Source organism: Leopardus geoffroyi, chromosome E2 (genome assembly GCF_018350155.1).
Source record: "Leopardus geoffroyi isolate Oge1 chromosome E2, O.geoffroyi_Oge1_pat1.0, whole genome shotgun sequence".
Taxonomy (NCBI): domain Eukaryota; kingdom Metazoa; phylum Chordata; class Mammalia; order Carnivora; family Felidae; genus Leopardus; species Leopardus geoffroyi.
The window spans coordinates 5,530,404-5,548,570 of record NC_059335.1 but is presented as its reverse complement, the minus strand read 5'-3'; the positions used below and the strand labels follow the sequence as shown (position 1 = coordinate 5,548,570).

At 41.5% G+C, this 18,167-nt stretch overlaps 1 protein-coding gene across 1 annotated transcript; it reads right to left on the bottom strand.

Annotated features, from left to right (window-relative positions):
* Positions 1–7,529: 7,529 nt before the first annotated feature.
* On the bottom strand, positions 7,530–13,668 carry LOC123578024 (putative protein ZNF720). Its single transcript, XM_045440520.1, has 3 exons — positions 13,465–13,668; positions 8,309–8,435; positions 7,530–7,814 (listed from the first exon to the last, which is right to left on the bottom strand). The coding sequence occupies exons 1-3, from the start codon at positions 13,477–13,479 to the stop codon at positions 7,705–7,707; spliced, it is 252 nt and encodes an 83-aa protein (XP_045296476.1). The 5' UTR covers positions 13,480–13,668; the 3' UTR covers positions 7,530–7,704.
* Between the last annotated feature and the right edge of the window lie 4,499 nt (positions 13,669–18,167).

The following is an 18,167-nucleotide window of genomic DNA, read 5'->3' as shown; positions in this document are numbered from 1 at the left end:
CCACAGATAAGTGACTCTTAGAAATCTCTGTTTGTGATCATGCTCGTGTGGTCTCACACTCACCATACACAAGAGGTTTACTTTCTTCATAAGTAAAACTGACTCTAATAACAAAATCTGTACAAAACATTAATACATGTTATATGTTGTAAAGAGACCAAATATAGCCTTCTCGCTATAAATCTGTACTTGCTGGCTTCTACCCTAAGACCATCAGTAATTGCAGGTTTATGCGGTTCTTCCTCAGCAGTCCATGTGCATGTAGAATAAATCCCGTGCATTACGTTTAAGGATATTCTAAGTTTAAGGGCTAATTTCAGGGCAAAGTGTGATGGCCTTTTTGTCAAATGCTGTGAAACAGTTGAGAGAACGGGAGCAGTTTGCAAATATCTTATGTGTCCACCAGTGCTATGATTTCTAGTTAGACTAACCCATATATCACAATTCTGGTCCAAGACTTGGAGGGAGTAGTGACTTGGGGAGGAGGGCCTTCCCTGAATGGAAACAGAAAGACTTCAGATCCAGTTCTCTAAGTCCTATCAGATTTATATTGCCTCCTTTTCTGCATGGAACATGGTTCGATGCATGTTGGTGGGGCAGGTACACTGGGACATGAGTGAGCAAGTATGAGGACAATCACGGACACAGAAAATGCCAGAGCAAAGAAATAACCAGTATAGAGTATACTCTAGGGTGCTTGAGGTATTTTTTTTGTTCATTATAATTTTTCTATTATTTTTTAAATTTACATTCAAGTTAGTTAACATATAGTGCAACAATAATTTCAGGTGTAGATTCCTTGATGCCCCTTACCCATTTAGCCCACCCCTCCACCACAACCCCTCCCATAACCCTCTGTTCTCCATATTTAAGAGTCTCTTGGGGCGCCTGGGTGGCGCAGTCGGTTAAGCGTCCAACTTCAGCCAGGTCACGATCTCGCGGTCCGTGAGTTTGAGCCCCGCGTCAGGCTCTGGACTGATGGCTCAGAGCCTGGAGCCTGTTTCCGATTCTGTGTCTCCCTCTCTCTCTGCCCCTCCCCCGTTCATGCTCTGTCTCTCTCTGTCCCAAAAATAAATAAACGTTGAAAAAAAAAAAAAAGAGTCTCTTATGTCTTGTCCCCCTCCCTGTTTTTACACTATGTTTTCTTTCCTTCTTTTGTGTTCATCTGTTCTGGGTCTTAAAGTCCTCATATAGTGAAGTCATATGATATTTGTCTTTCTCTAATTTGGCTTAGCATAATACTCTCCAGTTCATCCACGGACTTGCAAATGGCAAGACTTCATTACTTTTGATTGCTGAGTAATACTCCATTGTGTATGTATGTATGTATATATGTGTGTGCACTCCACATCTTCTTTATCCATCCATCGACGGACATTTGGGGTCTTTCCATACTTTGGCTACTGGTGATAGTGCTGTTATAAACATTGGGGTGCATGTGCCCCTCTGAAACAGCATACTTGTATCCCTTGGGTAAATACCTAGTAGTGCAATTGCTGGATAGCAGGGTAGTTCTTTTTTTTTATTTTTTGAGGAACCACCATACTGTTTTCCAGAGTAGCTGCACCAGTTTGCATGCCCACCAGCAGTGCACAAGAGATCCTCTTTCTCCACATGCTTGCCAAAATCTGTTCCCTGAGTTGTTCATGTTAGCCATTCTGATAGGTGTGAGTTGGTATCTCATTGTTCCTACATCACTCTTTAAAATGAATATTCCTTACCTGACTTTGCCAATAGGCCTATGGTATTACGGAAAGACACAAGTAAAAGATACACAATCAGTTCTCTCACTTACTACACTCACATGCATACATGTTAAAATGCTAATATGCAAAACTAACACCCATCACAGGACATCAGCAGTGGAGAAATAGGGAGGACCGGGAAGTTGCTCCTCCATGGAGACAGAAATGGACTAAATTACCTTGTGAGTGCTCCAGAAGGCAATTAGGAGAACCCCACCCAGGCAGGCAAGTACAAAAGACAAAGAAAAACATCAAAGAGACAAAGTTTGTGACACTGGCCCACAACAGCTACTCACCCTTCCTGACACTCCTTGGCAACACTGTGTGGAAACAGTTACCTCTCATCAGGAGGCTAAAACACAGGAGTGACCTCTATGTTCAGTGATCTGCTTTTTTGCAGGTGCCAGAGGGACTTATTTCTGTCATGAAGGATGTGGAAGCAGAGGGAATGAGGGCACCCTCTGGATGCACTGTGACGGCTGCTCAGACAACAGGTGAGCTTTGGTTTACACACTGGAGAGACTCCAGAGCTGAGGACAACAGAGGAAGGTATCATGGGCTCTAAAGAAGTAACTATACTTCCGTAAACTGGGAAATTCCAAAAATTCAGACATTACCAATTACTTGTGTTCTCCTGTACAAACAAGTTCGTAAGCCTAAACCCAGAGTTTGTTTTCTTAAATTCACTAATCTCAACAAAAGACCACAAGGCCATAAAGAAATAGAAGAACTTGTTTCACTCACAGGAATGAAATAAATCTCCAAAACTGACCTTGAATTAATTAGGACGTATTAATGGTATGACCAAGATCAAGAAGAAAACATCATAAAGATGCCTATGGAGGAAGAAGAGAAAGCAGACAGGTAACTAAATGAGAGCAGAAAAACCATGCATGACCAAAATGTAAACCCAAAGAGGCAAAGTATAAGAAACAATCACCCAGAATTTGGGAGCTCAAGTGGAGAATCTTTGAATTTAAAAATATACCAAGGAGTCAGCCACAGACTTGGTCAAGCAGAAGAAAGAACTGGGGAACCTGAAGACCCCTTGTTTTAAATTACTTAAGAGGACCAAAGAAAAATGTGGAAAAGAACAAAGACTCGGGATACACGGGACACCTACAAGTGGACCAATGTGTACATTATGGGGACCCCATAAAGAGAGCAGAGTGAACGGGGGCAGCGAGTTTCCATGAGGAACTAAAGGCTTGTAGTTCCCCTGTATGTGGAAAGGAGAGACAAATTCACAAGCACAGTAAATTCACAGTAGGATAAGTATCAATGGCGGGAGATGGGTGAGGGACAATTTGCTTGGTGATGGCTATTAAGGAAAGCACTTGTTATGATGAGCACTGTATGCAAATGATGAGCCACTGAATGAATTATACTGAAATCCATATTGCACTGCAGATTACCTAATTAAAATTTAAATAAAAATTGAAGGAAAAGAGACAAGACATGAACACAGTTGTAATTAACTGACCAAAAATGACCAGTGAAAAGAGACTTTTGAAAAGCTTGACAAAGGCAACTTATCTTGTACAAGAGAGCTCCTACAAGATTGTTAGTGGGCTTCTCAGTAGATGTTATAGAAAGAAAAGCATTGAACGATGTATTCAAATACTGAAAGATCAAAAAATATCCACCAAGAATACCCTACCTGGCACAGCTATTTTCCATGCATGTAGAAATGAAGACTTTGCCAAGGCAAAACCCCTCTAGTTTATCAGCAGATGTGTCCTACAAGAAATGTTTTTTTTTTAACTTTTTTAAAAAATGTTTTGATTTATTTTTGAGACAGAGAGAGGCAGAGCATGAGCAGGGGAGGGGCAGAGAGAGAGGGAGACACAGAATCCGAAGTAGGCTCCAGGCTCCGTGCTGTCAGCACAGAGCCCGACATGGGGCTCAAACTCACAGACTGTGAGATCATGACCTGAGCCGAAGCTGGACGCTCAACCGACTGAGCCACCCAGGCGCCCCTACAAGAAATGTTAAAGAAAGTCCTTCTAGGGGCACCTGGGTGCGTCGGTTTGTCAAGTATCCAACTTTGGCTCAAGTCACGTTCTCACGGTTTGTGACTTCGAACCCTGTGTTACTATCTTGCTGACGACTTAGTGCCTGGAGCCTGCTTCAGATTCTGTCTCTGTGTCTCTTTCAAAATATAAATAAACATTAAACATTTTTTTTAAAAAGGTCCTTATTGAACTAAACAGATTCTAAACAGTAACTGAAAACACATGATAACCTAAAGCTCTGAGAAGTATAAATATTTACACAATTATAGAAACCTGTAGTGTTGTAACAAGGTAGGGCAAGTCACATTTATTTCTGCTACAGTCTTTTTCTTAAAGCATAAAAATCAAATCTAGGTAATAATATATGCAATATAAAAATAGAATTTATGATGTCATCAACATAAAGTGGTTGCAGGTGCAGAGATGATAAGTAGAAGAATTTGTACAAAATTGACACTATCGGCTTAACAGTGTGTTAGGGGCAGGAAGGTGGCTCATTCGGTTATGTGTACAATTCCTGATTTCAGTTAAGGCATGGTCTCCCAGTTTGGGAATTCATGTCCTGAGTTGAGGGTTGCTTCAGTGGCTCATTCGGTTAAGTGTTGGACTTCAGCTCAGGTCATGATCTCGGGGTTCATGAGTTAGAGCCCCACATTGGGCTCTATGCTAGTAACAGCAAGGAGCCTGGAGATCCAGATTCTGTGTCTCCCTCCCTCTCTGCCCATCACCTGTGTGGGCTTGGTCTCTCTCTGAGGAATAAATAAACATTAAAAAAAAAAAAAAAAAAAGCAAGCCCTGTGTTGAGCTCTGCACTACAGCGTGTATAAAAGTTTGTTATACCTTTAAGATGCTTTAAGTAATCTCTAAGGTAACTGGAATGAAAATACATACAGACATTACATTCACCAATAAATACATGATGAAATTCTATTAGCATGATAACTCACCTAAACAGGATACAACATTCATTTGCCACTAACCAAGGAAAGAAATACACAAGATGAGTCACAAGTATGCATAGGTAATACTGCTACAAATACATAGATACTTTTATTAGCAAAGGATATAAAGCTGATCTTATCCGAGTTAGACTTACTCACATTGTCCAAAGACATTAGGAATTGAAAATTGTCACCCTATGGGGCACCTGTGTGGCTAAGTCAGTTGGGAAACCAATTTCATTCAGGTCATGAGCTCACAGATAATGAGTTTGAGCCCCACATCGGGCTCTGTGCTGACAGCTCAGAGCCTGGAGCCTACTTCAGATTCTGTGTCTCCCTCTTTCTCTGCCCCACCCCCACTCACATTCTCTCTCTCTCTCTCTCTGTCTCTCTCTCTCATCTTCAAGAGTAATATAAGACATAAAAAAAATTAAAAAAAAAATTGTGACCCTAAAACAAAATACAAAGGTAAAAGCAAAATCCCACCTAAATAATGCTGTGGGAAGTTCCATACAAAAGGAAGCACATTATTATGGAATGGCAAGACCAGACAAAATGTAACCCAGAAAATTCTACATAAAAAATGATGAAGTATTTAACAGAGGCCCGTGATAAATGTAGATATTTTTTAAAGCTTATTTTGAGAGAGAATGCTCTCCTAAAGCAGAGCAGAAACAGAGAAAGAGGGAGAAAGAAAGAATCCTAAGCACACTCCAAGGTGTCAGCTCAGAGCCCAAAGCAGTCCTCAGACTCCTGAATCGTGAGATCATGACCAGAGCCCAGGCTCCCCTAGCTATAGCTCTAATTTTCAACTGTGACTGTGTACCCATGAATAAGGAAAGTTTTCGATTACTGGCATGTCTTCACGGGCATTACAATTGTCAAGAATGTTCCTTAAAATCAACCATGGCAACCTCTAATGAAAACTTTTGTGAATTAAGCACTTAAGACATTACATAATGTATTATGTTAATAGATCCCTCCTATCACACAGATTTCAGGGTATAATTCATTCTTCATTTTTTTAATGTTTATGTATCTTAGAGACAGAGAGAGAGAGAGAGAGCAAGCACAAGCCAGGCAGACTTAGAGAGAGAGGCAGACACAGAATCCGAAGCAGGCTCCAGGCTGTGTGAGATCTCAGCACAGAGTCAGACATGGGGCTCAAAGTTACAACCCGCAAGATCATTTCCTAAGATGAACTTGAAGGCTTAACCAACTGAGTTATGCAGGTCCCCTATAATCCATTCCTTTGAATTAAGCAAACAAAAACCTTTCATTTCTTTTTTGTGAATGTTTAAAAAGTTTGAGAGAGAAAGGGAGAGAGGAGGGAGGGTGGGAGAGAGAGAGAGAGAAGGGAATTCCAAGCGGGCTCCACACTGGGTACAGACCTGGACTTAGGGCTTAAATTCAAACCATGAAGTCATGACCTGAGTTGAAATCAAGAGTCAGATGCTCAACCCTCTGAACCACCCAAGTGCCCCAAAACCTTTCATTTCTCAATAAACAAACACAGTCAAGAGTATAAAATAGGCCAAGCAATCGCTTTATAAAAAAAATCTTTGGTATTAAAATCAGATACATTCTGACGAAAGTAAAAAAATAATAAGTGATTTTTACTCACGTGAAATTACATTTATAATTAACTCTCTTTCTAAACATAGGACGTTTCCTAATTGTCTGCCTCACTTCTTATAAAGCAAATGCCCATGGTATATCAGGACATTTGATATAATACATCATAAAGGAATCTCCTATATAACGACTCAGAGTGAAAACATGACAAAGTCACAGGAACTTCATATTATACAAGATAAATTCATAAAAGGATTCAATTAAGAAATAAAGTAACAATTGAGACTTTATTATAGGCTGTGAGTTTTCACTTCTAAATATCCTAGCTCCCCTATGGCATTAATTTATATAGAATTATATAAAAATAATAGGTTCTTTAAATTATTTCACCATTGAGGAATGCAAAACATTGAGTGGAAATTTCTTATTTTACTTAATACAAAGAAAATGAAAGTTTATTTAGACAGAGAGATAAGGAGCAGTGTGGAAAGGGCAGAGAGAGAGAGAGAGAGAGAGCGGGGGGAGAGGGAGGGAAGGAGGGACGGTGGGAGGGAGGGAGAAACCAAGCACCATCTGGGCTGTCAGTTCAGAACCCTATGTGGGGCTTGAACTCAGAAACCCTGAGATCATGCCCTGAGCCAAAGCAAGAGTTGGACTCTTAACCAACTGAGTCACCCAGGCATCCTGAACTTTCTTTTTTTTTTTTTTTAATATTAATTTTTCAGAAACAGAGAACATGTGCCAGACGGACAGAGAGGCAAAGGATCCCAAATGGGTTCTTCACTGACAGCAGAGAGGCTGATGCAGGGCTCAAATTCAAACTGTCAGGTCATGGCTTGAGCTCAACCCAGACGCTTAACCAACTGAGCCAACCAGGCAACCCAAGAAATGAACTTTTGAAGTGAAACAAAGAATGAGATTTCCTCATATTAGGGAGTTGCCCTATCACCTGATGTGATTACTGGGTCTGTATTTTGTATGATTAAAATGAAAGCCACCTTCATCCTGGAAAGGATCGACCCGAAAACATGTGATGTCTCCCTCTAGCGTTCCTGGGATTTCTGCACCTCACCTCAAGGTGCCCACCACTATCCTGACACACTTCACACAAGAAGCAAAACAGAAGTCAGAAATGCATTAGCGTACCATTCCTCAGAAATACAGAGATTTCCGCAAGACCTCAAAGCAAATGGAGAACCAGTTAGATTGTGGAGGACCTCACTGTGGGTGTGAAGAACCCTCAGTGGAACTGAAGGAGAATCCTTAGAGAATGGAAAGCATGGTGTGTTGGAAAGCAGATGTCCCATGTGAGAGGAAGAGCCCTGAAACTGGCCTTTTCAGCCTAATTTCCATTCAAGGAGAGCTGCTCAACCACATTCTGAGGTCCAATTCTTCCTTCACGACTGGACCTCACCTCTGTCATCCGCTTCAGTTCCACCTACCTGGGTGTGTAGCTACTGTCTCCTTTCTCTTCATGGCCCAGACATCCTTCTTGTGTTCCAAAAAGATGACCAGGTCTGGCTTTGACACAACAAGACCTGTTTATTAGAAAAAAAAGAATGTGAGTGTGGTTGGGGATTCTAACTTCTGATCCACTATTGTGTTTAGTAGAGCAGAGAGGACAGAGTAGAAGCTTGAAAATGATTTCCCAAATGCTGTGGGGCAACATCCCCTTTAAAACACGCAGGATGAATTTTCCATGTTCAGATCTTGACCTCCACTTCCGAGTACTACCTTGACAATGAGTAGAAATCGGTATTTAAGACAAAAAAGATACCGTTTTATACCACTTAGCCGTTAGAATTGTCATTAATGTATAGAAATGATGATGTTACCCTAAGGAAGGGAAGGTAAAGCTGAAAAGGAAATATCATGAAGATTTTTCTCTACATCCACAAACCCCTACTTCTTTCCCTGACTGCAGGGATCTGAATCCCAGTCATGCAAAGAGGAAGATTCCAAGAGACAGTCTTCAAGGGAAGGAACAAATCCCTGAGTATGGTTTGGGCAATGTGGAAGGAGTTATCCTCACCCAAGAAAAGGAGGTGTCCGTAGTTCTCTAACATCACATCCCTGTACAGTTCCCACTGACTGTGGTTCAGGCACCCCAACTCTTTCTGAGAAAATTCTATGGCCACATCCCTGAATGTCAGCAATCCCTGCAATAAAAAAACACAGTTATCAAGTGGCCACAGGCAGAGTTCATAATGCTAGGTCAAATGAAAGAGGCAGTTAATGTCACCAGCCGGACTCCAAGACCTGACTTTAATGCTTGTGCTTGTACCCACCGATCTTAGTTCCACACTTTACTTAACCTCTTTTTCTATCTTCTCTTTTACTTCACAAAAACACCCCATGGGTATAGTCTCCTGGAGTGGAAACAGAAACCATCCAACAAAAGGTAATGACTGCCCTAAGGAAGAGCTTGGAGGAGCTCAGTTGGAGATTAACCCCTGACTCACACCTAAGCAAACGCATAATAGACTAAACTAAGGAGTGAGTACAATTACCTTCATCTCATACATACATTTTATTTTAAATCTTATGTCTTTGAGTGAGATAGAGCGTGCCCAAGGGGGGGTGGGGCAGAGAGAGAGAGAGACAGAATCCCAACCAGGGTCCATGCTCAGAGTGGAGCCTGATCTCAGGACTTTCATCCTGACCTGAGCCTAAATTAAGAGTAGGACGCTCAATGGACTCAGCCACCCAGGAGCTCCCTTTTACCTCATTATAATACTAAAATCTCACCCAAGGAGGAGCACAAACCTCATTTCCTATGAAATATGCAGAGTATGTACACAACTGTTCTTGTAAGGCTTATGTGCAACCTTATACTCCACTTGGCCTAAGATGATGGCCTCCCCTTTCTGAATATCCACGCTAACCCTAAATGAAAGGACACCATTCCCCCTTCCTCCGTGAGCATCTGATTTGGAAGTTCCTCCCTGTGATTTCCTCGTTTCTTGTAAATCATTTTTGCTTTGCTCACATCCTTACCTGGTATAGTTTTTTTGTGATCCACCAACTACTGAACTTCTGTTAGTTCAGTTAGATCAGGAGAACTGGTTCTGGCTTAGGGAGGTTCCTGCTTGATGAGGTAAGATGATTTGTCACCCAGTATTCTGCTCTAGTATATTCTTTACCTTGGAGGTAGGAAGCTTTATAAATACTGTGTTTCTTCAAGAGAATTTGTAAAATGAAGGCATCAACACAGTCATATACATTTTGAATATTGTATTTACATCATACAGTACATGTGCTATCTATTTCTTAAATGGAAAGTTCTGGGGAGTGACAAATGTACTTAGCATATTCTAATATGAATTAGAATTTGACAACAGGACCTTGGGGATCTTGTTAAAATGCAGATACTGCTCAGGAGTTCTAGGATGGGGTAGATGTCTGCCTTTCTAACAAGGCATTAGTGTATGGGCCAAGAGATACATATCTCAATAACGAAGAAGAACTCAAAGACAAGAACTTTTGGGGAACTTGGAACTGAATGGGATTCATAACAATTACAGGTACTACTAGAATAGCAAGAACGGCAATAAACCTTTCCAAGCATTTCCTGGTTAGTAGAGAGCATTCAGAATTTTTCATAACTTATTGGAAAATAAATCATAGTCTAAGACAACAGACACACTATTCTTCTATTTCCATGTGAATATTTTTTCAAGCATCCAGTATGTGGTAGGGGTCATGTTTTAACCCAGATCATCTGACCTGGAGTTGACCTATAATGACACCCAAAATATACGGAGGAGCCCCTAACCAAATGATCATAGCAGGTGTCAAACCTGAAGAATGATGGAAAGAAGGTATGCACACAAAATTGATCACCTTTATACATTCCATGCTCACATCCATAAATATTCAAAGAAGTTGTATAGATATTAAACATAGAAAAGTATGATGGTGACTAGGAAACATTTTCAATGAAGGACACCTGGGTGGCTCAGGTGGTTAAGTGTCCACCTCTTGAATTTGGCTCAGGTCATGATTTCACAGTTCACCAGTTCAAACCCCACCTCAGGCTCTGTGCTGACAGTGTGGAGCTGGCTAGGGATTCTCTCTCTTTGCCCCTGCCTCTCTCTTCCTCCAAAACAAGCAAAACATTTTCAGTGACATGAAACTCATAAAACTATTTGTAGATAATGGTGCTTGGGTCTTTTACTCACACTATCAACACAAACACACATTAAGATACAAAGACAACAGTTATTTCTGACTCCAGTATGATGAGGGATACAATCAGAAAAATTTTCACCTTTAGCACAGAAAGCTAACAAAGAGGGTATTTTATGGACATTCATCAAATAATGGCTGGTTCCTACATTTTTCTTTAAGTTTACTTATATGGTGAAAGAGAACGGGGTAAGCACGGTGTGAAAGGTGGAGAAGCAGAGACAGGGAGAGAACCCCAAGCTCTGACTGCAGGCTCCAGGCTGTGACTGAGCCACCTAGGTATCCCTGGTTATTACATTTTTACAGGGTCTCATGACCACGGGTACATGTCATCACTGCTTCATATTGAACTGAGTGGTAAGCACCAGAGAAATCTTGCAGAAGCAGTTTTACACGCAGAAATTTAAAGAAACATTTGTGATTGAACACTCTGTGCACCTACCCTCCCCTTGAACATAGAAGCTTCATGCAGCCAAAGTACAGTTCTTTCTGCCCACGGGTCCTGCCCTGTGCTACTTCAATAAACTATCTGGCACCACAGAGTATCTCAAGAGTTGTCTTGACCGTAGTACTCCATGATCTGCTAATATAGTGTTTATTTGAAAGCTTTTTTACATTTTATTTTTTAATTACTTATTACTAAGGAAAGAGAGACAGAGAGAGACAGGGAGAGAGAGAATAGCAGGAGAGGCAGAGAGAGAGGGAGAGAGAAATGGAGAGGCATGGCTCCTGTTCACCTGATGCTGGGCTCCAGCTCAGGACTGGTGAGATCATGACCTGAGTGGAAGTCTGACACTTAATGAACTGAGCCATGCACGTGCCCCTCATTGAAAGCTTTATTTCATTCATCATTTGTCCTGCTTTATTTCAGGATTTTAAGACACTCAAACATGGTAATTCTTGGTACTATGTGATTCTTCTTTCTTTTTCTGAAATACACAGAAGTAAATAGAGTATGCATGTGTCATGACTATTGAGCAAAACAAAAAGCTACAGGATGAAGGTCTGACTCATTGAGAACTCGATGTAGAAGTCATTACATCTACTACACAACACTGAGGGTATCATTGTCCGGTGGTGACTCATGTGACGTGGGCCAGGAGACAATGTTCAAGGAAATAGTCTTGATCCTTTTTGGTTAACGAGGCTGTTTGTGTAAAAGCACAGGGATAGGATCTGTGGGAGGAATGAGCTGCAGGGTGATTGAGAGGAGCTGTTGATTATATACTTTAAGTTGGGGGGGGGGAAGAAATATAAGTTTCTACAGGGCTTTCATATGTTAAAGAAGACCTCCAGGACCTGGAATTCTGTCTAGGGTAAAGCTAAGCTTGCTGTTTGCCTCTAGGAAAGCATCAACATTAAAGCAGTTGTGAATTCCTTGAGGAATATCTTCCTTGGCCAGTCTGGAGTATTTCTGCGGGGGTTGTAAGTTGTGAGAAATTTTAATTTTATCCACAATGCTTTTGCATTTGTCCTCCTCCTCAGAAAGTACAAGGAAGGGGTGCCTGGATGGCTCAATCAAGCTTCTGACTTTTGAATTAGGCTGAGGTCAAGACCTCTTGATTTGTGAGTTCGAGCCCCGTGTCCCACTCAGTGCTGACCCTGTGTCGCCTACTTGGGACTTGGCTCTCTCTTGGCCACTCCCCTGCTCGCACTCTCTCTCTCTCTCTCTCTCAAAATAAATTTAAAAACTTAAAAAAGAAAAAAAGCTACAAGGTAAAAAAAGATACAAGAAAAGAGAAACTAGGAGAAAGATATTTCCAGTTTAAATGTAATGGTGTCTGGAAATTGCTCAGGGAATCTGGCTGAAATCATTACAACTGATAAGAAAAATATGAACATTACAGGGGAGGAATCTGGCAGAGAGCACAAACCCAAGTAATAGAAGATAACATCAGCTGTAAGGAAACAAATTGGTATCAGTGCCCAAGGCACACCTTAGGACACGGGATCACCTGTGTGCTCTTGTGACCCCAAACAGTAAATCACAATATAAACAAGTTAAGGACACAGTGGATTTATACAGACATTACCGCATATACTTGTCATGTCCTTGAATAACTAGGATACCTTAAAGTAGCTTTTCCATATCCTCAAGATCAGGAACATTCTAAATTACTCTGTGACTCATATCCATCTTGTGTATTTGTGCATTTTCATAATTCTCCTCTACCCGGGGCAGAGAAAGCATTCGCATAAGACCTACATGGGAATGGTTTTCCTTGATTGCTATCCCAGGACCAGACCCCATCAGCAACAGGACATTTGGCCTCAACACCTTCCTCTCTGGATCTGTCACAAAGGGAATATTTTCAATACTTGTAGGAATTTAATTCAAAGTGACAACTGCTGTTGCCCTACTAGAAGCCAGGTTGGAGAAAAGGGAGAGAGGTCTTTGGTATATAGGGGAGGAGTGTTCTGAAGACATAACCTAGAATATCATTTCTGAAATGTTCAAAATTAGGTGAAAACCTGGGGCGCCTGGGTGGCTCAGTTGGTTGAGCATCGACTGCGGCTCAGGTCATGGTCTCGCAGTCTGTGAGTTCGAGCCCCACGTCCGGCTCTGTGCTCAGAGCCTGGAGCCTGTTCCAGATTCTGTGTCTCCCTCCTTCTCTGACCCTACCCTGTTCATCCTCTCTGTCTCTGTCTCAACAAAATAAACGTTGAAAAAAATTAAAAAATTAGGTGAAAACCTAAAGCAGAACCATAAGAACTAAACAAATAAAACCATTGGTATTTACAATTTTTTCATTTAGAGAGAGAGAGAGAGAGAGAGCGCATGCATGCAAATGGAGGACAGGGACTCAGGTAGAGAGAGAAAATCTTAAGTAGGCTCCAAGCTCAGAAGGAACCCTGATGCAGGGCTGGATAGCAGGTCCCTGGGATCAAGACCTGAGCCTAAATCAAGAATGAACCACCCAGGTGCCCTGCAATTTCTACATGCATGGATTATCCTGAGAACAAGGTGGCAGGTACTCTTGCAATGGACTCAAGACTTACCTGAGAATTGGCCATTTCTCCTTTCCTCTCCTCTTCAAGATTTTTCTCAGAAGATTTTTGTGGAGAAATCCCAGCTGAAGTGGGAGCAAATGCCTTTAAAGCCACCACTGCAACCTCTTCACCAGTAGCCTGGTCACCTGCAGGCAGGGCTTTGAAATGCAAAAAAGACCCAAGTTCCTCATCATTTGTGTCAGGAGCTATTCAGAAACTGTGGTGTCCCACCTGAAGACCAGCCTCTGAGTTTCCTGTCTCTGCTTTCAGGTGGCCTCCCCTCTCACAGAAGCCCACAAATTCTGCTTGAGCATAGGAACAGTGTGTTACATGGACCTGACCCTCCCCATCTCCTGTACCAGAGACCCTTGAGCCAAGCCTGCACTCAACTCTGATAACTTAATGGGAAGCCTTTCGGCTTAACTCTGGCTTCCCTTAGCATTTGGTAGGAAAAGATAGGGTTCAGTAGGGAGACAGGGAACCATTAGGACCTGAGGTCCCTGGGTGGGGAAAACACATTTTGGAACAATGCTGGGAATGTATGACTACAGAAAACATCCTCAGCTGTAAGGTTCCTCATAAGAATGTGACAGACACCACCTACTCCCCTTCAGGAATTTGACTAACGACCTAAATAAAAACCAGTAGTAGATGATAAAGCTTAAAACCCACAAGGAGCAATATGGCCATAGACCACCCCTCCTGCAACGGTAATGAGCCAATCAGGAAGGGAAAACCCAGCACCTCCAGTTGTTAATCCAGTATGCATAGGACTTGAGAAGGAACAAGGGGGAAGGGAAGGGGAAGAGACCAGAACCTTATGCCACAAAGGCCCTTGCCTATTATCACGAATTCACATTCCGATGCCCCCTCTCTGTAAAGAGAGCTTTCCTACTACCCTTCCTCTCTTATACTCTAATAAAGTTTTGCCTGTTGCTCATTTTGTGTCCACCTCTTTATTCTTTGAATTGGTGAGAAAACAAATCCCTGTATCCTGGGTATTGATGCAAAAAATCCCATAACAGAAATCCCTGGAACACTTCACAAAAACAACACTTGTTTCCACCCACACCAGTAGAGGGAATCTGAGGGGGAGGGTAGCAGCAATGATTATTAATGAAACTCCACACACGATCCCTTTGGGAAGCATTTGGGAAGTGAGCAAGCAAAACACAGTAACCATGGGTATGGTTATTGTCCAGATTTCAATCCATGCCTTCTCCACTGATCAGAGTTTCTGTAAATTTACACATTCTCCTCCTTTCTGCTTCACAGAAGGACACGTGTTTACAAATGGAGCTTTCCCTGATACATGCAAATGAGCAAGTTTTGGGGTGATAGTGGGGTGGTCCAGAGCTGATGGCCAATTAAGAATTCTTGAAGACATTTTCCATTGGCATGGAAGATCTTTTTCCACACCTGCGCTTTCAGCCTGAGTGTGTTCCTACAGCTGAAGTGAGTCTCTTGAAGGCAGCACATATCCTTAGTTTGTGTACTTCTTTCCTTTCAGCCAATGTATCTTTTGGTTGGAGAATTTAGTCCCTTTATATTTAAAGTAAGTATTGTCACAGGTATGGATGGAGTTACTCTTGTCATTGTTTTCCATGTTTTTAGCTATTGTAGAATTACTTGCCCCTTTCTTATCCATTTGGTCTTTTTCTTTGTGGTTTGTTGATTTTCTAGAGTGGTGTACTTTGATTCCTTCCTCTTTATGTTTTGTGTATCTACTACAGGTTTTGCTTTGTGGTTACCAGGAGGCTTTAAGGAGACATCTTATAAAAATCTATTTTGTTAACACCTTAATTTTGCATAACAGAACACTTTGAAACAGAAAAACATCAAAGAGACAAAATTTGTGACACTGGCCCACAACAGCTACTCACCCTTCCTGACACTCCTTGCCAACACTGTGTGGAAACAGTTACCTCTCATCAGGAGGCTAAAGCACAGGAGTGACCTCTGTGTTCAGTGATCTGGCTTCTTTGCAGGTGCCTAAGGACTTATTTCTGTCATGAAGGATGTAGAAGCAGAGAGAATGAGGGCACCAGCTGGATGCACTGTGATGGCTGCTCAGACAACAGGTGAGCTTTTGTTTACACACTGGAGAGCCTCCAGAGCTGAGGACAACAGAGGAAGGCATCATGGGCTCTAAAGAAGTAACTATACTTCCGTACACTGGGAAATTCCAAAAATTCAGACATTACCAATTACTTGTGTTCTCCTGTACAAACAAGTTCGTAAGCCTAAACCCAGAGTTTGTTTTCTTAAATTCACTAATCTCAACAAAAGACCACAAGGCCATAAAGAAATAGAAGAACTTGTTTCACTCACAGGAATGAAATAAATCTCCAAAACTGACCTTGAATTAATTAGGACGTATTAATGGTATGACCAAGAATTCAAGAAGAAAACATCATAAAGATGCCCATGGAGGAAGAAGAGAAAGCAGACAGGTAACTAAATGAGAGCAGAAAAACTATGCATGACCAAAATGTAAACCCAAAGAGGCAAAATATAAGAAATGATCACCCAGAATTTGGGAGCTCAAGTGGAGAATCTTTGAATTTAAAAATATACGAAGGAGTCAGCCACAGACTTGGTCAAGCAGAAGAAAGAATGGGGCAACCTGGAGACCCCTTGTTTTAAATTACCTAAGAGGACCAAAGAAAAATGTGGAAAAGAACAAAGACTCAGGATACACGGGACACCTACAAGTGGACCAATGTGTACATTATGGGGACCCCATAAAGAGAGCAGAGTGAACGAGGGCAGGGAGTTTCCATGAAGAACTAAAGGCTTGTAGTCCCCCTGTATGTGGAAAGGAGAGACAAATTCACAAGCACAGTAAATTCACAGTAGGATAAGTATCAATGGCGGGAGATGGGTGAGGGACAGTTTGCTTGGTGATGGCTATTAAGGAAAGCACTTGTTATGATGAGCACTGTATGCAAATGATGAGCCACTGAATGAATTATACTGAAATCAATATTACACTGCATATTACCTAAATAAATTTGAATAAAAATTGAAGGAAAAAAGACAAGACATGAACACAGTTGTAATTAACCGACCAAAAATGACCAGTGAAAAGAGAATTTTGAAAAGCTTGACAAAGGCAACTTATCTTGTACAAGAGAGCTCCTACAAGATTGTTAGTGGGGTTCTCGGTAGATGTTATAGAAAGAAAAGCATTGAACGATGTATTCAAATACTGAAAGATCAAAAAATATCCACCAAGAATACCCTACCTGGCACAGCTATTTTCCATGCATGTAGAAATGAAGACTTTGCCAAGGCAAAACCCCTCTAAGTTTATCAGCAGATGTGTCCTACAAGAAATGTTTTTTTTTTTTTAACTTTTTAAAAAAATGTTTTTATTTATTTTTGAGACAGAGAGAGGCAGAGCATGAGCAGGGGAGGGGCAGAGAGAGAGGGAGACACAGAATCCGAAGTAGGCTCCAGGCTCCGTGCTGTCAGCACAGAGCCCGACACGGGGCTCAAACTCACAGACTGTGAGATCATGACCTGAGCCGAAGCTGGACGCTCAACCGACTGAGCCACCCAGGCGCCCCTACAAGAATGTTAAAGAAAGTCCTTCTAGGGGCACCTGGGTGCGTGGGTTTGTCAAGTATCCAACTTTGGCTCAAGTCATGTTCTCACGGTTCGTGACTTCGAACCCTGTGTTACTATCTTGCTGACGACTTAGTGCCTGGAGCCTGCTTCAGATTCTGTCTCTGTGTCTCTCTCAAAATATAAATAAACATTAAACATTTTTTTTAAAAAGTCCTTATTGAACTAAACAGATTCTAAACAGTAACTGAAAACACATGATAACCTAAAGCTCTGAGAAGTATAAATATTTACACAATTAGAGAAACCTGTAGTGTTGTAACAAGGTGGACAAGTACATTTATTTCAGCTACAGTCTTTTTCTTAAATCAAAGCATAAAAATCAAATATAGGTAATAATATATGCAATATAAAAATAGAATTTATGATGTCATCAATATAGAGTGGGAGCAGGTGCAGAGATGATAAATAGAAGAGTTTTGTATAAAATTGACACTATTGGCTTAAAACAGTTTGTTAGGGGCATGAAGGTGGCTCATTCGGTTATGTGTACAATTCCTGATTTCAGTTAAGGCATGATCTCCCAGTTTGGGAATTCAAGTCCTGAGTTAAGGGTTGATTCAGTGGCTCATTCGGTTTAGTGTTGGACTTCAGCTCAGGTCATGATCTCGGGGTTCATGAGTTTGAGCCCCACATCGGGCTCTGTGCTGTCAGCTCAGAGCCTGGATCCTGCTTCAGATTCTGTGTCTCCCTCTCTCTCTGCCCCACCCCCACTCATATTCTCTCTCCTGCCTTCAAGAGTAAAATAAGACATAAAAAAAATTAAAAAAAAAATTGTGACCCTAAAACAAAAACAAAGGTAATAGCAAAATCCCACCTAAAATGAGATTTCCTCATATTAGGGAGTTGCTTTATCACCTGATGTGATTACTGGGTCTGTATTTTGTATGATTAAAATGAAAGCCACCTTCATCCTGGAAAGGATCGACCCGAAAACATGTGATGTCTCCCTCTAGCGTTCCTGGGATTTCTGCACCTCACCTCAAGGTGCCCACCACTATCCTGACACACTTCACACATGAAGCAAAACAGAAGTCAGAAATGCATTAGCGTACAGTTCCTCAGAAATACAGAGATTTCCG